The sequence below is a fragment of the Anolis sagrei genome, chromosome 2, assembly GCF_037176765.1.
Source record: "Anolis sagrei isolate rAnoSag1 chromosome 2, rAnoSag1.mat, whole genome shotgun sequence".
Lineage (NCBI taxonomy): Eukaryota > Metazoa > Chordata > Lepidosauria > Squamata > Dactyloidae > Anolis > Anolis sagrei.
This window is the reverse complement of record NC_090022.1, coordinates 253,556,859-253,579,560: the sequence shown is the minus strand read 5'-3', so window position 1 is coordinate 253,579,560 and position 22,702 is coordinate 253,556,859. Positions and strand designations below refer to the sequence as shown.

General features: G+C 40.0%; 1 protein-coding gene across 1 annotated transcript in view; it reads left to right on the top strand.

Annotated features, from left to right (window-relative positions):
- The first annotated feature begins 1,290 nt into the window (after positions 1-1,290).
- Positions 1,291-22,702, top strand: part of FAM81B (family with sequence similarity 81 member B) — a 37,164-nt gene continuing 15,752 nt past the window's right edge. The window contains exons 1-4 of the mRNA XM_060761803.2: positions 1,291-1,499; positions 3,390-3,557; positions 5,187-5,246; positions 11,921-12,179. Of these exons, the coding sequence (XP_060617786.2) occupies positions 5,206-5,246; positions 11,921-12,179 (300 nt within the window). The 5' untranslated portion in view covers positions 1,291-1,499; positions 3,390-3,557; positions 5,187-5,205. The remainder of the gene's footprint in view (positions 1,500-3,389; positions 3,558-5,186; positions 5,247-11,920; positions 12,180-22,702) is intronic.

The window sequence follows — 22,702 nt, the reverse complement described above, 5'->3', positions numbered from 1 at the left end:
AACAGATTCACAATTTCACTGTAAGCGAATACTGGTTACTGATCCACTTATTTTGTTTCTTTTTCTTCTTCTTCAAATTGGGAGACATAGTTCATACTTCAGAAGACAGGAGCAGAATTCAATATGATCCTAATAGATTAGAGAGGTGGGCCAAAACTAACAAAATGAAGTTCAGTGGGGACAAATGCAAGATACTCCACTAAGGCAGAAAAAATGAAATGCAAAGATATAGGATGTGGGACGCCTGGCTCGATAGCAGTCTGTGTGAAAAAGATCTTGGAGTCCTCATGGACGGGAAGTTGAACATGAGGCAATAATGTCATGCAGTGATTAAAAAAGCCAATAGGATTTTGGCCTGCATCAATAGGAGTATAGTGTCTAGATCCCGGGAAGTCATGCTATTCCTCTATTCTGCCTTGTTCAGACCACAACAGGAATACTGTGTCCAATTCTGGGCACCACAATTGATCGGAGATGTTGACAAGCTGGAATGTGTCCAGAGGAAGGAGACTAAAATGATCAAGGGTCTGGAGAACAAGCCCTACGAAGAGCGGCTTAAAGAGCTGGGCATGTTTAGCCTTCAGAAGAGAAGGCTGAGAGGAGACATGATTACCATGTATAAATATGTGAGGGGAAGTCATAGGGAGGAGGAAGTAGGCTTGTTTTCTGTTGCCTTGAAGACTAGGATGTGGAACAATGGCTTTAAATTACAGGAAAGGAGATTCCACCTGAACATCAGGAAGAACTTTCTGTGAGAGCTGTTCAGCAGTGGATCTCTCTGCCCTGGAGTGTGGCGGAGGCTCCTTCTTTGGAGGCTTTTAAGCAGGGGCTGAATGGTCATCTGTCGGGGGTGCTTTGAATGAGAATTTCCTGCTTTTTGACAGGGGCTTGGACTGGATGGCCCATGAGGTCTTCCAGCTCTATGATTCTATTATTCTTTCTTTTCTTTTCTTTTATTATTGATACATCCAATAATTTAACAGGCTTTGCAATAGAGACCTTATCTCACTATACATTGTTCCAAGTATCACTTTGCAATATTAACGCTTCATATATTCCTTGGATGTGTATACCCTCCCCCCTATTTCCCCTATTTCCCCCCTCCCACCTGGAACAGCCATTCCAAATGATATCATTGCATTGATTTAACCAGGTGGAAAACTTGATTCTGAGTTCTATTGTTGATTAAAATAGTCAGTTTCCTATTCCAGTCTTGTTTTGTGTAACTATTCAGATACTTGCTTTTCCTTTGATTAATAAAGTCATTAATTATGTATTCTGAAGCATAAAACTCTGAGCTTTTCTGGAGACTTCTGTGTCTGAAAGGAGGCACTGGAGTTGCCTGGAGACAGAAGTAAACAAAAGTACCGTATCTTGGTGACAGAACGTTAAGTCTTGTGAATCCGAGCTGCTACACTTCATGACAGATGGAGGAGGAAACATAATCTTGCAGAACTTGATTTTGCACTTAGAACAAAGTCCAAGAAGTTTATATTCAGGTACTGCTAGCTTTTCTTTGACATTTTAAACAAGTTACGAAGCAAAAGTAAAACAATAAACAAGCGCAGCTGAAAAACTACAGAAATGAGGAGGTGTTCTAAACTTGGAGTTGGGTTGTTGTGGGATGGAGAATAGTAAGGGAGCTAAGACAAAGCAAATGTGTCAAGTCAAGGTAAATGTTCAGTTTGTTGCTGTATAAATGATTCTCGTGGATAAGATGCAATCATGTGCAGAAGAGGGAATAATAGTGGCTGGAAAGAAAACTGTGTTGCATGTTTGTTTTGTGAAACACTGCCAGAAAACTACAATTTATATTAATTGTATCTGTTCTGCTTTTTTGTGTGTTTCATAAAACTATAGCAGAAATAGGACAATATATTTAATTTTACTCAATTTCTCTAGCCCTAATAAACTGAAATTTTCAAACATGTTTTCCGATGTTGGATTTGGACATCTCATTCAAATTTGTTAATTTTTTATATGTAGATTTGGCACCTGGGGCCTCTGGTGGTGCAGCAGGTTAAATCACTAAGCTGCTGAACTTGCTGACCAAAAGGTTGGCGGTTTGACTCTGGGGAGTGGGGTGAGCTCCTGCTGTTAGCCCCAGCTTCTGAAAACCTAGCAGTTCGAAAACATGTAAATGTGAGTAGATCAATAGGTAATGGCACTCCATGCAGTCATGCCAGCCACATGATTTAGGAGACGTCTACAGACAACATCGGCTCTTCGGCTTAGAAATAGAGATGAGCACCACTCCCCTGAGTCGAACATGAATAGACTTAATGTCAAGGGGAAACCTTTACCTTTACCTTTTTAGACTTGGTCCCAAGTAGGCTTTGATTGTCTCACTATAGACTAAATGTTAACTACATTTTGCATCATTCATATAAGTATCAGATATATGCCAGGTGTTTAAAAATGTAGGCTAAGTGCTAGGAATATGCCAACTTTATCCCATTTTGTGTAATTATACGTATGTTTCCCAGCAATCGGGGCCTAAACCCTTTCCTATTAGATTCAGGCCCCATCTACACTGTCATATATCGCATTTTGAACTGGACTACAATGGTTAGTGAGTAGAGTCATATAATGCAGATTGAACTGTATTGAAATGGATTTTATGTCTGCATTGCCATATGATAACCTGTATTCTGAAATTGCATTATGTGGCATTATGTGGGGCCTCAGAGTCAAGAAAGAGATTTCAGGGCAAGACTACTGCCTTGAAAAGAAAACTAAGTGTTCTTCCAAATGTTAAAAATTAAACATTAATTTTATTTAACGTGTTTCAGATTTATTTTCCATGTCAGGAGCGACTTGAGAAACTGCAAGTGCTCCTGGTGTGAGAGAATTGCCCAGGGGACACCTGGATGTTTTGATGTTTTACCATCGTTGTGGGAGGCTTCTCTCATGTCCCCGCATGGGAAGCTGGAGCTGACAAGGGGAGCTCATCCGCATTCTCCCTGGATTCGAACCTGCGACCTGTCAGTCTTAAGTCCTTCCAGCACAAGGGTTTTTTAACCCATTGCATCACCGGGGGGGTCCTTTCAGATGTTATAAGGATAGGAAAATATATGGCTTTAATGAACCTGCCTTTAAGGGGTAAAGATATATTTGGGGGGTGGGGGAGGAGTAATGTTGTTTGGTTAAAGTAGCTACCTTTTGGGAAAATCCAACAAACAATGTTTGTAGGAGTTTATTTTTTTATAAATACAGTTAGGCCCATGAGATAATTATACCAGCATTCAACCTCATTACAGCCTCTTCTGTTATATAGATAAACATGGGGTCGAGATTGCCAGATATCTAACAATATTGCTAAAAAATCAGATTTGATTCTCCATCCGTTGTGTAAATTAAAGATCACCATAATGTTGTGTTTTTCTAAGTCATGCTCTTTCAAGAACCATCGAGATGGAATGGTGACCTCACGGCATTACCTTGGAAACCATGATGCAAGTTCTAAGCATCTTTCAAACTTGGATAACAGCCTGAGACCTTGAGTTCAAAACTGCCTATCCTGATGCGTGGCCAAAACTATATCTTCTTGGCTTGAGGTAAAACAAACTCATTAAGCTAATTTCTGACTCTTAATTTTTCATTTGCATGATATTGGTTGAATTTGAACTATATCATATGTATTATTTTAAATCAGGGATGAGCAGCTGTGGCTCATAGTTTCTCGCTATTGCCTCCGTAGATCAGGGCTGATGGAAACTGTAAGTCAAAACATTTCACAATTGAAAAACACATTTTAAATATTTTTATAAGTATTTCTATATAATACCTATGAGAAATGTGGAAAAGGGTTGCAGAGTATTGAATTATGTTTTTTTTTCTTTTTCCCTGTGTTTTTGTTGTTGTTCACATGATATCAAGAATAGTAATGGGTTGAAAAACATTGGTAACAGTTACTGGCAACTGTTTATAGAGCACCATCTACATCAGGCATGGGCAAACTTCAGCCCTCCAGGTGTTTTGGACTTCAACGCCCACAATTCCTAACAGCCTAGCGGCTGTTAGGAATTGTAGCCGTTGAAGTCCAAAACACCCGGAGGGCCAAAGTTTGCCCATGCCTGATCTACATAGATGGCAGTATATAAATAAACCAAAATGTTAGACCAGGGGTCCTCAACCTTTTTAAACAGAGGGCCAGGTCACAGTATTTCAAACATGAATTCCTATGCACACGGCACATATCTTATTTGTAGTGCAAAAAACACTTTAAACAATACAATAATTAAAATGAAGAACAATTTTAACAAATATAAACTTAATAGTATTTCAATGGGAAGTGTGGGCCTGCTTTTGACTGATGAGATAGGGTTGTTGTTGTGTGCTTTCAAGTCATTTCAGACTTAGGTTGACCCCGTGTGAGGGCCGGGTAAATGACCTTGGAGGGCCGCATCCGGCCCCCGGGCCTTAGTTTGAGGACCTCTGTGTTATTATGTGTAAATAACTTTGCACCAACATAATGCCATCTAGTTTGGAGAGTACAACTCTTGCCTGAATACAGATCATCCCTAGCTAGGATGTGAAATAAAAGGGGGATTTACAGCATACCAGATGGAAGAAAACAGTTTATGAACTGTGGTCCTTGTTGGTGCTCCAGATGTTTTGGATTTCATCTCCTAGAAACCATGATAATTGACCAAGTTGTCTATAGCTTATGGGAGGCAAAGTTCACCCCCCAAGAAAAAAACTTTGACATAGCAGAATGCCCCTTGTCCAGAAAGTTTATTATTTAAGGCTTGTGATTTAGTTGGCAATTCATTTCCCATCACCTTATGAGCAGATGTCATATAGAAATATGTACTATCAAGGAGTTTCCATGTAGCATTCATGTTATAACAAAGGCTTTCGTTTCCTTTAAAATTAATGGAAGTTTAACCTTAGTATGCTGTAACACCAAAAGCCAAAGGAATTCTAAGTTTGGAAAATATATTAAGACACACATTCAACCCCCTCTTACCTAAGATCTTATTATATGAATTCATCTTATACTTTCTATCTTCCAGGGTATCCTACATAAACAAAATAAGTATTGTTTGTTTTGGAGAGATTATGTATTTTGATTTTTAAGAAAGCCATCCATTAACTTGATATTAAGTTTTCTGCCATAAGTTGTATTTTTTTGTTAAAATCCAAAACCGTTGATTAACAATATTTTCTGGCCTTTACTGCAGGTAATACTTATGAAAAAAGATGTCAGCAGAGAATACAGAGCTGGTTAAACAACTTGACAGGTAAGTCAGATATACGTTAGCTTTTCAATTATCAGGAGTTAGAATTAATTTGGCAGAAAAGGCCGACTTTGTCATCATGGCCACCATTACATAGAATGCATTGCCAGGAGGAGTATGGACTATTTATTTAAACTCAAGTAACCATTTCACTTTTCTTTAGGGCACATAATCCATAAGCAACATAAAGAAAGTTCCATCTGCCATGCCATCTGATGCTTAGTTCTTGCCAGACCATGTTTTTGCATCCAAAACTATAATTTACTTCTTATAAACAACTTCATGTTGTTCCAAGTTATTTTTCTGCCTGAGGCACATTAGCCAAAACCACAATTCCCACCTCAGTCAACAATGTGTGTTGTATCCAATCCTTAGCAAGTTGTTTTGCCAAATTGGGAAGGAAATTCCACAATAACATTTTACTATCCTTGGGAGTAAGAAATAATGTAATGGGCTGCTGTGAGTTTTCTGGCCATGTTCAGAAGCATTCTCTCCTGACGTTTCACCCGCACCTATGGCAGGCATTCTCAGAGGTTGTGAGAACCTACCTAACATAAAGGCTTGGCTCGAAATATATGCACAGCATCCTCCATTTTTACAGGTACCTCATTCACTTCACCTCAAAAATGGGTTGGGGGAAGGGATTTTGTATTTGGTCACCCTTTTCCTATTTATCTGTTTTCCAAAAAAATACTTCTATCAGTGTTTCCATCAATTTTGACTAAATATGCAATGCAGCAAGTCTTCAATGTTCTTATATTCCTGTTGCAATAATTTTTTGGTTTTTTGGAAAGTAATGTCATATTTTATGTCCCTTTTTAAGCCCTTTTTCTACTTCAGAGTTCACATCCATACAAAATATATGGTAGCTTCCTTAACACCTCTCTGCACTTCTTTGTCAGTATGACATATTCTAGTAGAAACATGTCCGGTTAAAATTCGAAATTTTCAGCATAATGAAAACCCTTTGCACAGATCTTAAGGCCATCCTAGAAGCAGTATGTGACAGGAAGACATTGATAGCATGGTTTCAGATAGGTAGCAGTGAATGCAAGGAGGAGAGAGAGCTGAGCTAAATAAAAGTGCGGACTTTAAACAATCATTCAAGATTGCTTTTGGGCTGCAAGGTCATTGCAGCAGGTTATCATTTGCATTTTCCTTGGACAGAGATTTCATAAAGCCAACAAGCATAAATGATTTATCATCCACTTTTTGGATTCCTTTTGACTGATGCCCTCACACTTCTCCCAAGGGAGAGTAATTAGTACAATCAAGCAAATAGACAAGTGTCTTGTGACAACTCGTAGAACATCAGATTTACTACGTCTGCAGCTGTTGTGAATGCAGATGCCATAATAAAATGGTTGATCTTTTTTTAAAAAAATTGCATACAATATATATGTTTGTTGCGTACAATGTTATATTTTCCTGCTGTTGATAATTCACTAATATTTCTCATACAGTGTCTTTATTTAAGGAGCCTCTGACTTCATAAATTGGTTATGAATTCCTCTTTGTCTACAGACTTATAGGATCCCCTGTATGTATTTTTAGGTAAAGGTAAAGATTTCCCCTGACGTTAAGTCTAATCACTCTGGGGGTTGGTGCTCATCTCCATTTTAAGCCGAAGAGCTGGTAAAGAGCTAGGTCATGTGAAGCACTGTTACTTTCCTGCAGAAGCTGTACCTATTGTTCTACTCACACTTACATGTTTTCAAACTGCTAGCTTGGCAGAAGCTGGGACTAACAGTGGGAACTCACCCCAGTGCCCGAATTTGAACTGCCAACCTTTCAGTCAGCCAGCGGTTTAACCAGCGGTTTAACCCAAGGGTCCCGGGTGTACTTTTAAATCTAATTTAATTTTTCTTTTATATTGAGTTGTTGGATTGCTGGCTGCAATTCTTTAACAAAATCTTTTAATTGCTCTCCTCTTAATAGTGAGGCTATTTTCCCATTATCAGCAATTCGATGATGTATTCTTCTATATCAGGTACCTTTGGGGTTTTCCAGTGTCTGGCATACACTATTCATGCTGCCATTGTCATGTAGAATTTTTTTTCCCAAATTTATTTTCTAATTCTTTATCTGGCAGGTTCAAAAGATGCATTTGTGGTGTCATTGCAAAGTTCCTATTTAGCATCTTTTAAAGATATAAGTGAATCTGTTTCCAATAGTTGCTTGCTTTATTGCACGTTCACCACATGTCATAAAATGTGCCTTTTTTGTTTCTGCATTTCCAACATTTGTCAGTGCAGTTGTAGATCTTTGCTAATCTCTAAGGAGGGAGATACCAATGCAGATGCATTTTATAGACTTTTTTTTAGATTTTGGCATGCTGTATATTCCATTCTTCCCTTCCATGTCCTTTCCCATTGGGCTATTTTAATCTCCTGACCAGCATTTTGAGCCCATCTAATCACAGAGTCTTTTATTATTTCCTCTTCTGTGTACCAGGTCAATAGATTTTTGTATCTGGATGATATAAGTCCTTTTGGTTTTGGGAGTATGGCCACATCAAACCATGTTTTGGCAGTTAAAATGCTTGATCTTTAAGGTGCTGCAGCACTCTGTTTTTGGTGGCAGCTGACTCATATGGCTAACCTTATGGAGGTTTTTTACAAGTAGACAATACAAATAAGTTATTTGTTTGGAAAGCAATAAAGCATTTGGGCAGTTACAATGTGTGCCTGATAAGAGAACCAGATAGTGGTTCTCTTATCTGGTGAGCTATCTCTTGAAAGAGATAGCTCACTTTTCCAGATGTTGAAGTCATTCATTTGCATTTACTTCCTGCAGCACTAAAACACACACACACACACCAGTTTGACAGGATTTCAGAGCTCATGAAATCACGTCTCTCTGTTCTCGGGATTTGGGGAATGATGTAAACATGGCATATATCTAGGTCCAATTCATTTTAATAGCTCCTTTTGTTGTCTCAAACAGAAATAACTGAATAGGCATCACAAATAATTTGTTTTATGGCAATCCAACTGCAATTGGGATATGCTGGGATGAAATTATACAAGGCACACAGTCTCCAACCACATTAAGAGCTCCTCCATTCAATGTGATGTTAGGATCAGGGCCCCTGAAAAATTTATATGATTTGGCACAGTTCTTTTAGTCTGAAGCCATCCCCATGGACAGACAGATGATGACGGCATGTTTACAGAAAGGCACAATTTATTAGGACTATTAGCATTCATTGTTTCAGTTACAGATCCAGACATACATATTATGGATGCCTCATCATATTTTGCTAATAAAGTATCAAGCCAATGTGATTTATGCTCCCTTGGAGATTAAACATTAGATGCTGCTTGCTGAAATGACTGTTCTAAAAAAAGCTCCTTAGCTAGTTGGAGTCATTTTCAAAAGGAATTTGCATTCCAATTTTCAAGCAGCTTGTTGTTTAAAACATTCTAATATATTGCATAGTTTGATTAAAAGTCCCAGCCTTTATTGTATCATTTGTCTTTGCTATTTTCTGCACCAAGGTGCACCCCTCTTTTCTTGGTCAACATCTTCACGCAGGGTACAGTGGTGCAGTATTTGTTCCAAACTGCCTAACAGCATGGTCAGAGTTCGCCTTTTGTTCATTTGGCTGGTTTTCTGGCTACCCTGGTGTTCTCAAAAAAGAGGAAAATTGCCACCCAAGAAATGATGAAAAACAGAATATGCTAAACAATATGTCTATGTGCCAGTCTAAAAATAATTATTATAATTAAAGTAGAAATGCAACATATGCAGTTTGGTGAGGACAATTTACCAGGCCAGCTGATTGCCTACTTAGACTACTCCCAAGGTGACAATGGTGGCTGGGCAATTTTAAGGTCCTAGCTTTCTTTTAAGGAGACCCCAATGGCACAGCAGGTTAAACAGCTGAGCTGCTGAACTTGCTGACCAAATGGTCAGCGGTTCAAATCTGAGGAGCAGGCTGAGCTCCCACTGTTAGCCCCAGCCTCTGCCAATCTAGCAGTTTGAAAACATGCAAATGTAAATCAATAGGTACATCTCTGGTGGGAAGGTGATGGCGCTCCATGCAGTCATGCTGGCGACATGACCTTAGAGGTGTCTACAGACAATGTTGGCTCTTCAGCTTAGAAACTGAGATGAGCATCACCCCCACCCCCAGAGTTGGACATGACTACACTTAATGTCAAGGGGAAACCTTTATGTTTCTTACTTAAACAAAATAGTCTTTCTAACAGGAGACTTTCCTCATCACAGCTCTTTTAGTAGAGCATTATTGTGATTCTGAGTTTACTAGAAAAGGGAAGTTATCAAAGCAAATTCAGACAACAAAGGATCCATATTGAAAGTTTATTCATGTGTTACATGAAAGAAAGCTATAGTTATAGTTGCATATTGGCTCATTTAACATCACTGGCAACACAATCAATACACACGTTTGTGAACCTTCATTGGCTTTTGTAAATTAATTCAAATGTTTTATGTTCATGTTTTATGTTTGTTATAATTTTTGACAGGTTACGTTATTATTTAATTTATAGATGTCATGTTTAAGCTGTTGTCTTATGTGGGACTATGTTGGGTTATTATATTTGTACTTGTTGTTATTGAGGCATTGACTGTTTGCCTTTGTGTTTGTTGGAATCCGCCATGAGTCCCCCAGGGGAGATAGGGCGGAGAATAAATTAAGTGTTATTATTATTTTATATTATTATTATTATTATTATTATTATTAGACCTAAAGAAAAAGCCTCAGTATCTTTTGAAAACTTTTTTTCAAACTCCCGACTCAATCACCAGTGTAATATCCATGTTGTCTGTTATGAACATTTATTTCTATAGCATGTTATTAATTTTCAAATCTATGTTCCTTTTTCAGACTATTCACAGTGCATCTTTCTTAGATATAAGTCACAATTAAGAGAGAAAGAAATGAAGGCACAAAAAGCTATCTTACACTGTATCAGACTATGTCTAGTTCAGTAACATCTACATCAAGGATGGGAATCATGAAGCACCTCGGGCATAGTTGCACTACAATGCCCAACATTCCTCACAATTGGCTATGCTGCCTAGAGATGCCTGGGGGTCACAATTCAACAACATTTGGATGGCTGAATGATTCCAAACTGTGCTCTATTGATTGCATACGGACTATCATGACCCGATGGGCCTTGGCTCATACTATACTGTAATTTAATTGTTTTCTTCATTCATGAGCAAGAGAGTATGATACAACTAGCAACAATTGTTTGTCAGAAAGAGTGCTCATCACCTGCAGCATTTTAGCATTTGGTTCCTTCTGGACATCAAATTGGTTTTCTTCTTGCAGTCTTTTTGCAACACTGTTTGGAATTGCATCAGGGACAATGAGATGTACCTTTCATTATCCATTACAACAGCTGTGTTCTAAATTGGTTTCCCAATAGACCATATACTTTATCTAAAGGACCAGATGCCGGCTTATGTTAAAATTTATGCTATATTTAGTCCTCGTGTTGATTCTGGGATAAAATATTAATTCTAAAGTAGATAGAGCTTCCAATGAAAAAAGTTACTTATGTACCACTATCACAAGAAAAAACAACAACTATAACACATCTTGAATTGGGACAAAGATTTATCACGACTCCCACATAAACACAGGCATTGCTTCTTTGTAATACAATGTTTCATTTTAATATATTCAAATCTGAGTTTGCTCTTGACTAGCACTGGTGCTAAATTTATGAGAAAAATACAGGCTAGTGAATAATTTCAATTTGCATTTGGGCAAATAGCAATTTGAAATGTTTCTGAGTTACTTTTTAATACACTCTCCTCAGCTTTCCCAAGGTGCACTGGATGCACGGCAACAACTATTCAGCATTTTTCTCAGATGTAGCTGCATCAGGCAAAGGAATGTGTATCCATCATGCATTTCAGTTATGAACTGCTTTTCAGATTGTTCCATCAATTAAGATTTGAATTGACAAAATAAATAAATTCCCAGAATGAAGCACGCATTGTGGAAATATGCATGCTGTGTGATTCCAGGTATTCCAAGTAGGTGAAAAACCTGTTGCTAATTATTTTAGTATTGGAACAAGATTCTATTTTGTCTGATACCTGAAAGTCCCTCATCACAAAGGCCCATTGTGGCAAATCCATGGGCTTCCTGCAGGGGGTGTGGAGAAGCTATCACTCCATGCCCAGCATGACTTGCCTTTCCTCCATCCCATTGGGAGAGGCATCACTGTTGGCTTTCCCTCATTGCTGGTAAGACAACATGGGGAGGCTCCCATGTTGCCACATCAGTGGCATACAGGAAGAACACATGTGTCACAATCCTTTCAGGATGGACTCCATCCTGAAAGGGGAGAACAAGCTGCGTAGGATGGGCCAAGTAGCCCGTCTGATGAGGTTGTCAGTCTATTTGTGTGGCAACAGTTTTTTTTTTTTGCTGTCTTTGTACAATCTAAGCATGAACATGGAAAGAAAGAGACAAGCTTAAGATGAGGTATATTGTGGTGACAGAACAACAGACGATGAGAAATTGCAACTGGATTGCACTCCCATTTCCAACATAACAGATAAATTAATCAATTTCTAATATAAAATATAATTTAATTGATTTTATGTAGTTTGTTCCTGCCTCTGGTCATGGTAGTAAATAGTTTGTATTTGGGTCTTATCTTTTTAACTTATTCCTTCTTGGACAGGATTCCCAGTCAGCCTTTCCTGCCTGCAATTCCAAATGTTTCTGGAAGCAGAGTGAATGCCCTCGAAGACCGGCTGTCCAACCAGGAGAGGACTACCACCGTTCTTCTGGATCAGGCCTTCCGAATCAAGGATGGCATTGTTTCTTACCTTCAGGGAAATAAAGGTTTTCAGCAGGGAGAGTCAACAGCACGACAACTACTGGAGAACCACATACAGACTATCACAAGCATAGTGAAAAAGCTGAGCCATGATATAGAGGTACTGTTTCAGTTGTGTTTAGTATCGCTGGCAATTTGTTAAACCTCTAGTTTATTCAGGATGAGTGTGTTTTCCAGCTGGGTTTGCTTAATATTAAGTTACTTATAAAATATGTATAGCTTTGATCTCCCCAGGAGGCCGCAAGTCTAGCCAGCTAGCTGTCAGCATCTGTCTTATGTCCTGAATGCAAAGTATCTGGAAGTATCTCAGTATCTCAGGCAAATCCTCCAAGGATGGATTCTGACTTGTGGCACAGATGTGTTTCCTTACCATACCCCCAAATTAACAACAGCATCAGAGAGTGGGGTTAGAATATCTTGATTCACACATAACTTGTGCCTAAATCTGCTGTAATGTACAGATGCGCTCAGAACAGATACCATGCAGCCTTCGGGACCCCTGAACTTGTTTAGCTCAAAGGCAATCAAGAAATTTCATTTCAAAACCATTTTCTTTGTCCTTGGAATACAAGGGACTATGCTCTGAAGCTGTTTTAGTAATAATCTTTTCAACCATTCAATGATAATTCTAAAGTCAAACTAGACATTAGGGCAAATGCATATTGCCAATAGTTGGTTCATTTCCCCTCTAATGATGGCATTTCCTCGGAGATACAAGCTTGAGCAATCAGACTTGCAAATGACACCAGTGTTTGCCTTCCAATCACAAAACAAAGCAAGCTGAATTAATAATACGAAAGTGAGGGCATCATGACACACAGAGGTCTTTCCATGCTTGAGGGTAAAGAACAAGAGCTGGGCCGGGGGGGGGGGGGGCACTTTATTGCTATTTCATCAATGTCATATATACAGTAGAGTCTTGCTTATCCAACATAAACGGGTCAGCAGAATGTTGGATAAGCAAAAATGTTGGATAATAAGGAGGGATTCAGGAAAAGCCCATTAAACATCAAATTACATTATGATTTTACAAATTAAGCACCAAAACATCATGCTTCACAACAAATAAACAGAAAAAGTAGATCAATACACAGTAATGTTATGTAGTAATTACTGTATTTACGGATGTAGCACCAAAACATCACAATGTATTGAAACAGCTGTGGATCCAGGTGGGCGGCAGACTGTGTTGGATAATACAGAATGTTGGATGAGCGAAGATTGGCTAAGCGAGACTCTCTTGTATAGTCATATATATAAAAAGCAATTGAATAAAAATACACAGAAACCAAAGTTAAAATATTTGAAACATATCTAAGTTTAATTCTCAAACATTTAGAAAGGTACAAAGGATTTAGGAATTAAAAGCCAGAAATCCCAATGAATCTGAATAACATGCTAAAATAAAACAACCACACAATTATCCACACATCAGTGATGACAACAGTTTCAACATAACACCTTTCCCGCCCTCACTATGGGGGCAGGGAAGTGCTTTGCTCCCTTCCAGCGAAGGGAAGACAAAGAGTTAAAAATTCCCAGCCAGGACTTGTTGTGGGCATGGCCTAGAGAAGTGAGCCTAGCCCACCTCACTTGGCCTGAAGAAGTTGACCCACCCACCACCATTGCAGTGTACTTGTCAAGGGTTGCCATTAGGGGCTGAGTAGGAATGTTTTCCCCTCCATGTTCTGGGGGGGGGGGGGGGTTGCCTACCCTACATGAGCATTTGGGCAAATTGGGTTGAGGAGGTCTTAAATAGGCATTAAATGTATGGCAGGCATATGCAGGTACTGGTGTGCACCATAGAAAGGGTGAGTACACTACCTGGAGAGTCCCCATGGGAGCAACATGTGGATTGCCTCCTGGAATTATGGTGCCTTGCCCTTGTTGGAGGATTATGTGGTCATGCGGGGTCACCGCCTCATCTGATTAATAGCAAATTCAAGTTCAAATTCACATTCAAGTTATGTTGAATCATAAATTGGATTGGATGATCACACAGAGATTGATTGGTAACATATAATAAAAGTTGTTCATAGTTAACCCACAACATGGTGTTGTCTGGTGATTTATATTCCACCCTTCTCATCCCAAAGGGGACTCAGGGCGGAACACAACATATAAACTGCAAACATTCAATGCTGGGACATAATAGACTATACACATACATAAATAGTAAAAGCATTTATCTTGACATTATTATTATTATTGTTGTTGTTATTATCTTTATTTATACCCCGCAAAACCTCCCGAAAGACTCAATGCGGCTTACAAAGGCCAAGGCCGCCGACAACAACAACATACAATACACAATAAACTCATAAGCACATAATAAAACATCAAGCAAAACAATAAAGCAATGACACTGTGACGCAATTTAAAACCAAGGCCGGGCCAAATGTAATGGACAACGTTTAAAAAGTGCTGTTGTGACAGGTAATATGTAGAGGGTAGGTACAATGTGCAGATAATCCTAAATCTCTAGCAAGATGTATTTGGGAGTTGAAACCAGGAGTTTCCTATTCTGGAAAGGCACACTGGAACAGCCAGGTCTTCAGGCGCTTCCTAAAGACAGCCAAAATTGGGGTTTGTCTAATGTCCTTGGGGAGAGAGTTCCAGAGTCGGGGGGCTACCACAGAGAAGGCCCTATCCCTCGTCCCCACCAAATGCGCCTGCAACGCAGGTGGGGTCGAGAGCAGGGCCTCTCCAGATGATCGGAGGGAGCGTGCGGGTTCGTAAATAGAGATGCGGTCACGCAGGTAGGCAGGTCCCAAACAGTTTAGGACTTTGTAGGTAAGCACCTGCACCTTGAATTGGGACCGGAAAATGAGCGGCAGCCAATGGAGCTCCTTGAACATTAAAATCCACTGTTATTACAAAACAAGCAACTTTCCCAAACTTTGGTATGCACACAAACATAAACCCACAAACACAGTCCAAAAGTTTTAAAAGTCCAGTATTCCACCCTTTTGTCTTGTGCAAAATGTGGAGAATTGCTTTAATTGTGCTCCCAGAGAAGGCCTTTAATGTACTATCACCCAGCCATATTCAAAGCATTTTATATATTTCACTATTTGTAATGATCCATGTTTTCCCCTGATCCTTTAATATCCATTAAGGAGAAAAAATACGAAAGAGCTGTGCAATGCCATTGGATTTGCCATGCTAGGAACATCACAATCATACCTCTGGTCTTTCCCAGATTAATTCTGGTTTTGATTCTCATTCTCTTTGCTTCACTATCCTTCCTGGTGAATGAGAAAATAGAAGCAGTGGGAAGCTTTCTAACCATTGTAGCCAGTAGTCAGACATCCACAAGTCTAGAGATTTATTTCTCTCACATACACGTACATCAGCTTTTAAAAATCCCATCACAGTAATGAAATACTTCCTTTCTCAGAGGTGGTTTTCAGTCAGCTGCACAGGGCTAGAAGGCTGACATAACAGCCATGAATAATTTGGGGTCTTGGCAAAGGAAGTCACTAGGGAGAGTGTACATTAACAGCCCATATTCAGAGTCACCATGAGTATATATTACTGAGATGCAGCATGAGGAGAAGTGCTGTAAAATTATAATGGGTTTCTCTGCTTGGGAAACAGCAAGACAAACACATCAACACTGACTTTATAGAAATAGCATTAGTGAGGCAAGAGGCATTTTAGTGTGGGTTTGAAATTACACAGAGTAACATAATTAAGGTTTTAAAGGAGTCTTAGTATTATTAAAGAATTATTAAATAAAAACCTATTCATCTTAAAGCTGCTGCCACATTTCTTTTTCTTTGGTTCCCTTTTCTCATTCCCTTTAACATTATTAGCTCAATTACATTTCTGTAATAATAATCGCTTAGAAAAAGTGGAATACGAAAAAGAAAATAAGTTTTTCTTCTCCCACTCCCTTGGATGTTGAGAGAGAAGACCAATCCTGGGGTGACCAATGCATGGTCCAATTGAGGGCCCTTCCACACAGCCCTCTATCCCAGAATATCAAGGCAGAAAATCCCACATTATCTGAATGTGGACTCAGATAATCCAGCTCAAAGCAGATGTTGTGGGATTTTGTACCTTGTTATTCTGGGATATAGGGCTGTGTGGATGTAGTGGCAGAACTTTGGAGTATCTTTAGACCAGACCTTAGAAAACCTACTTGTTTCATGGACTCATATTCATAGAGTTGGAAGAGACCCCATGGGCCATCCAGTCCAACCCCCTGCCAAGAAGCAGGAAAATCGCTTTCAAAGCACCCCTGACAGATGGCCATCCAGCCTCTGTTTAAAAGCCTCCAAAGAAGGAGCCCCCAGCAAACTCCAGGGCAGAGAGTTCCATTGCTGAACGGCTCTCACAGTTAGGAAGTTCTTCCTAATGTTCAGGTGGAATCTCCTGTCCTGTAGTTTGAAGACATTATTCTGCATCCTAGTCTCCAGGGCAGCAGAAACCAAGCTTGCTCCCTCTTCCCTATCTTCCCTATGACTTCCTCTCACATGTTTATACATGGTCATCATGTCTCCTCTCAGCCTTTTCTTCTGCAGGCTAAACATGCCCAGCTCTTTCAGCTGCTCCTCATAGGACTTGTTCTCCAGACCCTTGATCATTTTAGTTGCTTTTCTTTAGACACATTCCAACTTGTCAACATCTCCCTTCAAAACTGGACACAGAATTCAACAACAGATCCCATAATGTTTCAGTTTGCATCGCTGCTGGCCTTACTAGTTGGGGGATTCATGAAATTATTTATTTACTGTATTTGTTTATTGTATTTACATCCCACATTTTTCTTGATGTATGACCCAAGACAGCTTGCAAATTTATGCAGTATCCACAAATTCAGTATCCATGACTTCAACTATCCATGGCTTGAAAATATATATTTTTTAAAAAAAATAGAAATGACATATGGAGTAATTGGTAAGCTGCCTGCTTTTTTTCAAAATCCTTGGACTGCACTGTAGTGATTTGAAAGTTTTCGCCATTAGGGACACAAGCATTCACTGGGAATCAGCTGGTTGGATTCCTAGGCAAAGGTACATACATTATAAAACATTACAATAAAAGAGAAAGACAAATGAATATTTATAGCCAATTAATCATTTTGAATTATGAAAGATAGAAAAATAAAAGAAAGAAAGCCCTCACCCAAGGATCTCAACACTTTGACAGTTTCATTATAGTCTTTTACACTTAGTCGATCCCTCGTAGTCCAAGGATGATGGTCCTTCAATATAGTGTCTTGGCGGTGGGTCCATAGGTGGCTGTGGAGCCCTATTCTTGATCTGCATGTTCTCCTGTGACGAGGACATCGGTTTCCAGGTAGAAGGCAATCCCGGTCAAGGTTGGCTTGATATACCTTTCTCTTGGCATGTTTCTCCCTTTCACCCTCTATTCATGCCTCTTTGAATTCCACAGCACTGCTGGTCACAGCTGACATCCAGTTAGAGTGCTCAAGGGTTAGGGCTTCCCAATTTTTAAGGTTGACTTTAAATCCATCTTTAATTCTCTTTTCCTGTCCACCAACATTATGTTTCCCATTCTTGAGTTGGGAGTATAGTAACTGCTTTGGGAGACAGTGACTGGGCATTCGGACATCATGGCCAGTCCAGTGGAGTTGATGGTGTAGGAGTATCGCTTCAATGCTGGTGGTCTTTGCTTCTTCCAGCACGCTGATATTTGTCCGCCTGTCTTCCCAAGAGATTTGCAGGATTTTTTGGAGGCAACACTAATGGAATCATTCCAGGAGTTATGTTTGACATCTGTAGACAGTCCACATTTTGCAGGCGTATAGCAGGGTTGAGAGGACAATAGCTTTATAAACAAGCACCTTGGTATCCCTATGAATGTCCCAGTCCTCAAACACACTGTGCTTCATTTGGAAAAACGCTGCACTCACAGAGCTCAGGCAGTGTTGTATATCAGTGTCAATGTTAACTTTTGTGGAGAGGTGGCTGCCGAGGTAGCGGAAATGGTCAACATTTTCTAATGTTTCACCATTAATCTGTATTGTTATGTGGATGAGCCAGAGGGCTCTTCTTACATTGCTACAGAAAGCCATGGTTTCCTACCTTGTGATCAGGCCAACCCTTGCCTTCCCCTCTTCTGATATCTCTACTTTTATGTTTATGTAGCATTTACTTTTAAACAAATCACAGTTCACTCTGATGTTAGAACCTGGGGGGTTGCTATTTGTCTAAAACTGTTGTGTATTAGAATGAGTCAGACTCAAACCTAGCCTGTTTGCTAAGTAGATGCCAAACAAATTGCCATTCCCTGAATCCCAGAGCAGCTTCTTTAAACACAGAAATGGTTGCTTCCATTTTCTTCCTTGTAGCTGCAAAGAAAGAAAGAGGAAAAATGAAGCAAGCAAATGCAAGGACCGCTATGCATGACTCAGTCGTACAGTGGAAAGTCGTGGTTTCAGTTAGGAATGACAAGTGTTCTGTTTTTATGGTGAGATTATTGTAAAAGGCATGAAGAAGGCTCATGATGTGGCCTCATATAGGGATATTGAATTCAGTGGGATTTGATTACAACTAAGTGTTTTGAACGGTTGTTTAGGAACTCTAATAATTCCAAAGTAGTGAAAGGAAGATAGAGAACTTTTCTAGGCTAAGGACCTCATCCCATGATTGGGGGGGGGGGGGGGGGATCGGGGAAAAGCAGGAAGAACCATCTTCTCTAGCATTGTGTCTTGTGCCTTTCCATGTTGTTTAAAAATGGTAATTGCTGTCTCCCTCATCAAACCATTTTCCCTCATAAAATACAACTGAGACATCCAATGATTGTTGCCATCACAGTTTCAAGTAGCTGCCTTTTTCTGCTTCCAAGTGAATTGAGAGGTCTCGAGTCAATAGCTACACAAATCCAAAAATGTCAATTTCCAGATACTGTAAAACCGGAGTCCATAGTAATCCCTGGGTGTAGTCTTGCGTTGTTTGATGTCTTCCATGGGACTCCATTTTTAAAGTGTCTAGACAGGCCCGTAGTCAGGATTTTGATTTGGGGGGAGGGGGGGAGGGCTGAGTTTGATTGGGGGGAGGGGGGTCAGGATCTACCCTACTAAACCTTTTGTATCATTATCCCAATACCCCCATGCATATTGAACATGGTGATCAGATCATGATATGAATAAACATAACAGTTTAAATAATGTACCAGTAAGGCCTTCTCACGGACCACCCTGAGAATTTCGGGGGATGGGCAAAGCCCCTCAAGCCCCCCCCCCCCCCCCGGTTACAGGCCTGTGTCTAGACCAGGCATGGGTAAACCCAGGCCCGGGCGCTAGATGCGGCCCCTTGGGCTCTTTTCTCAGCTCCTCCTCTTTCTCACCATCCTATCCTTCGTTCCTTCTCTTTCTCCTTCCTTCCTTCCTTCCTCCCTCCCTCCCTCCCTCCTTCCTTATTCTCTTTCACTTTTCCTTCTTTCCATCCTTCTCTTCCTCACTCCCTTCACTTTTTCCTTCCTCTTTCTCCCCTGGGGGATGTTTATCTGAGAGAAGAGAAGGTAGAGAGGGAACATGAGAACCATGTTTCAAGATTTCAAAGGATGTCCCACTGAACAGTGGGAGGGGAAAAACTGATTTTCTGCTGCTCTAGAGACCATGGCACAAGGGAGCAATAGTTTCAAATGGCTGAAAAGCTTAGGAAGAACTTCCTGAGAGTAAGAGCTGTTGGAGAGTGACATAGGCTGCCTCAGTGTGTAGTAGAGTCTCCTTCTCTGGAGGCTTTTCTGCAGAGGCTGTCTTTGGTTGTGCCTTCGTACATGGCAGGGGGTTGGACTGGATGGCCCTTTGGGGTCTCTTCCAGCTTCATGATTCTATGATTCTGTATCAGGAGTAGGCAATACAGGGGTCTTTTTCTCTCCCATCCACCATCTCATACTGACCAAGATCAACTCTTTTGGGATCCTAATGTTTCCCATATTTCCTTCACTTTCTGCCTCCAAAAGAGAAGAGGAAGGGGAGGAAAGGGCAGGGAAGGGACCCCTCCTAGCCCGCCCACCCTGTTCCAGCCTGCCATGTGGCCTCCAAATTAGAAAGTTTGCCCATGCCTGGTCTAGAACAGTACTTCTCAACATGTGGGTCCCAAGTTATTTTGGCCTACAACTCCCAGAAATCCCAGCCAGTTTACCAGCTATTAGAATTTCTGGGAGTTGAAGGCCAAAATTTCTGGGGACCCACTCAAGAAACAGGGGAAGCCTGCATGTGATGAGATCCGTAATGTATTATGGCTTTTCTGAGATATGACACATTGACTTCAGTGTACCAAGTAATTGAGTACATGCTGCCAGTGTCTGAGCCTTCATTACTAGTAGCATAATTAGCCAGATCCTTCTCTCTTGAGGCTCAGCTTTCCTCCCAGGGCTGGAGATGCCTGAGATTCTATAAGGGATTTCCCTTTGACAAATGCAGCCAATGCACTAAAATTGTTCATCTGTGTAAAGTGAATTAAGGCGGATAGAATATTCAATTTGGAAGGATATTAAAATTTTGCCCTTTGCCTTAAGTAGATTTCTTTACTTAGCTAGATCTATTTCACTGAGTTGGTTCTTCAGTGGCAACTCTGCTGAAATTTCTTACTATTTCTAGAAATCCTCTTTATAGCTATTTGTTTTAAGAACATTGTTGTCTCTTCATCTCATGGTGCAGAATACAAGGCAATCCCTACACACTACTCTTTTGATTGACTGATCTGAGTGATTATCCCAATGCTGAGTGTAATTGTGTGCTGCGAAATGAAACAGAAATATTATGATTCTAGAGAAGTGTTTTAAAATCTGTAGAAGGTAAATGTGCCATTGATGATAATAACAATAAAAACCAGTCCTTAGTGTGTTTAAAACTGCAGTCTTCAGGGCATCATTGTTTGTTTCTGAATGCCCCCATCCAATTTAATGACTGGCATGGGGGCTTTAAAATTCTTCTGTCCAGAAACTAATGGTCTAATTTAAATACTCCCCATCCAGTCTCCTAAAGCAAGTGAGAATAAATTCATTTCAACTGGATCCGCATATACCCCTCTTAGCTAAGAATTCTATCTTAACTTATATTGTTAATCTGATTATTTATATTGGTTTTGTATTTTATGTTATTTTATTTTCTTATTTTTTGTTGTGTTCTTGTGTCATATTGTTTTATTGTATTGATGGGCGTGGCCTCATGTAAGCTGCCTTGAGTCCCCTTGGGGAGATGGTGAGCCGGTGGCGCAGTGGGTTAAACCCCTGTGCCGGCAGGACTGAAGACTGACAGGTCGCAGGTTCGAATCCCGGGAGAGGCGGATGAGCTCCCTCTATTGGCTCCAGCTCCTCATGCGGGGACAAGAGAGAAGCCTCCCACAAGGATGACAAAACATCAGAAATCATCCGGGCATCCCCTGGGCAACGTCCTTGCAGACGGCCAATTCTCTCACAACAGGAGCGGTTGCTCCTGACACGACAAAAATAAATAAATATTATTACTATTATTAACTAGATGTTTTTTTAAAATATGGATGACATACTCTAAGCAACTATGGTACAAGCTTAATGTGCCATCCTTAATGTTGTCATTAGGACACAAATCTTCAATTTCTGGTTTTGGTCCTGAAATCTCAGGGACTGGAATACTCCTGACCCTAAACCTCAACTAGTCACTGTCAATATAGAGAGAAATATGTTGGGGACTCCTCCCCCCAGCACCATTGCTCTGGGCCAGAGTGAAGAGAGGGGGGGCCAGGGGACAGTTCCACCTTGTCTCTATGCTATGCTAATAATATAATGTAATGTAATATAATATATTGTATATCCATATAATATTTATAATATTATAATGTAATACAATATAATACTACTACTAATATTATATTATAATTATATATCTTATATTACATGTAATATTACTAATAATATTACAATATAATGGTATAGTACAATATAGTAATATATAATACTGATATTGTACTATGCTAATAATATAATATATTGTATGTATATATATCTTGTAAGCCGCTCTGAGTCCTTTTCGGGGTGAGAAGGGCGGCATATAAATGTCATAAATAAACAAACAAACCAAACAAACAAATAAATAAATATACCAGAGTTTCTCAGCATATATTTTTCAAGATAAGGCATTCTCTTTTTCCATTCTGGACTACAGAAAACATTTGTAATACCATTCTTGTTCCTCACTTCTACATTCAAATTCTATTACACTGGCAGATCCAGGTCATTCATCATCCTATTTGGCTGAATGGTGATTTGTTTGCCAAGAAATACAAAAATCGTGCTATGTGTTTAGGCCTTAGGCACCTCCCCAATTCTTAGCCTTTTCAGGACCTTTTAAAGACACTTTCATACCACAAAGTCTTGGGATGAGGGAGAGAAATTTAGGATTCTCAACCAGAGAGTTCTAGTGCATCACTAAACTACAAATCTTTTAATTCAGTAGGGTTTTTTTCATGTCAGGAACAACTTGAGAAACTGCAAGTTGCTTCTGGTGTGAGAGAATTGGCCATCTGCAAGCTGCGTGGATGTTTTACCATCCTGTGGGAGGCTTCTCTCATGTCCCTTCATGAGAAGCTGGAGCTGACAGACAGGAGCTCATCCCACTCCCCGGATGCGAACCGCTGACCTTTCAGTCAACAGTCCTGCCTGCCG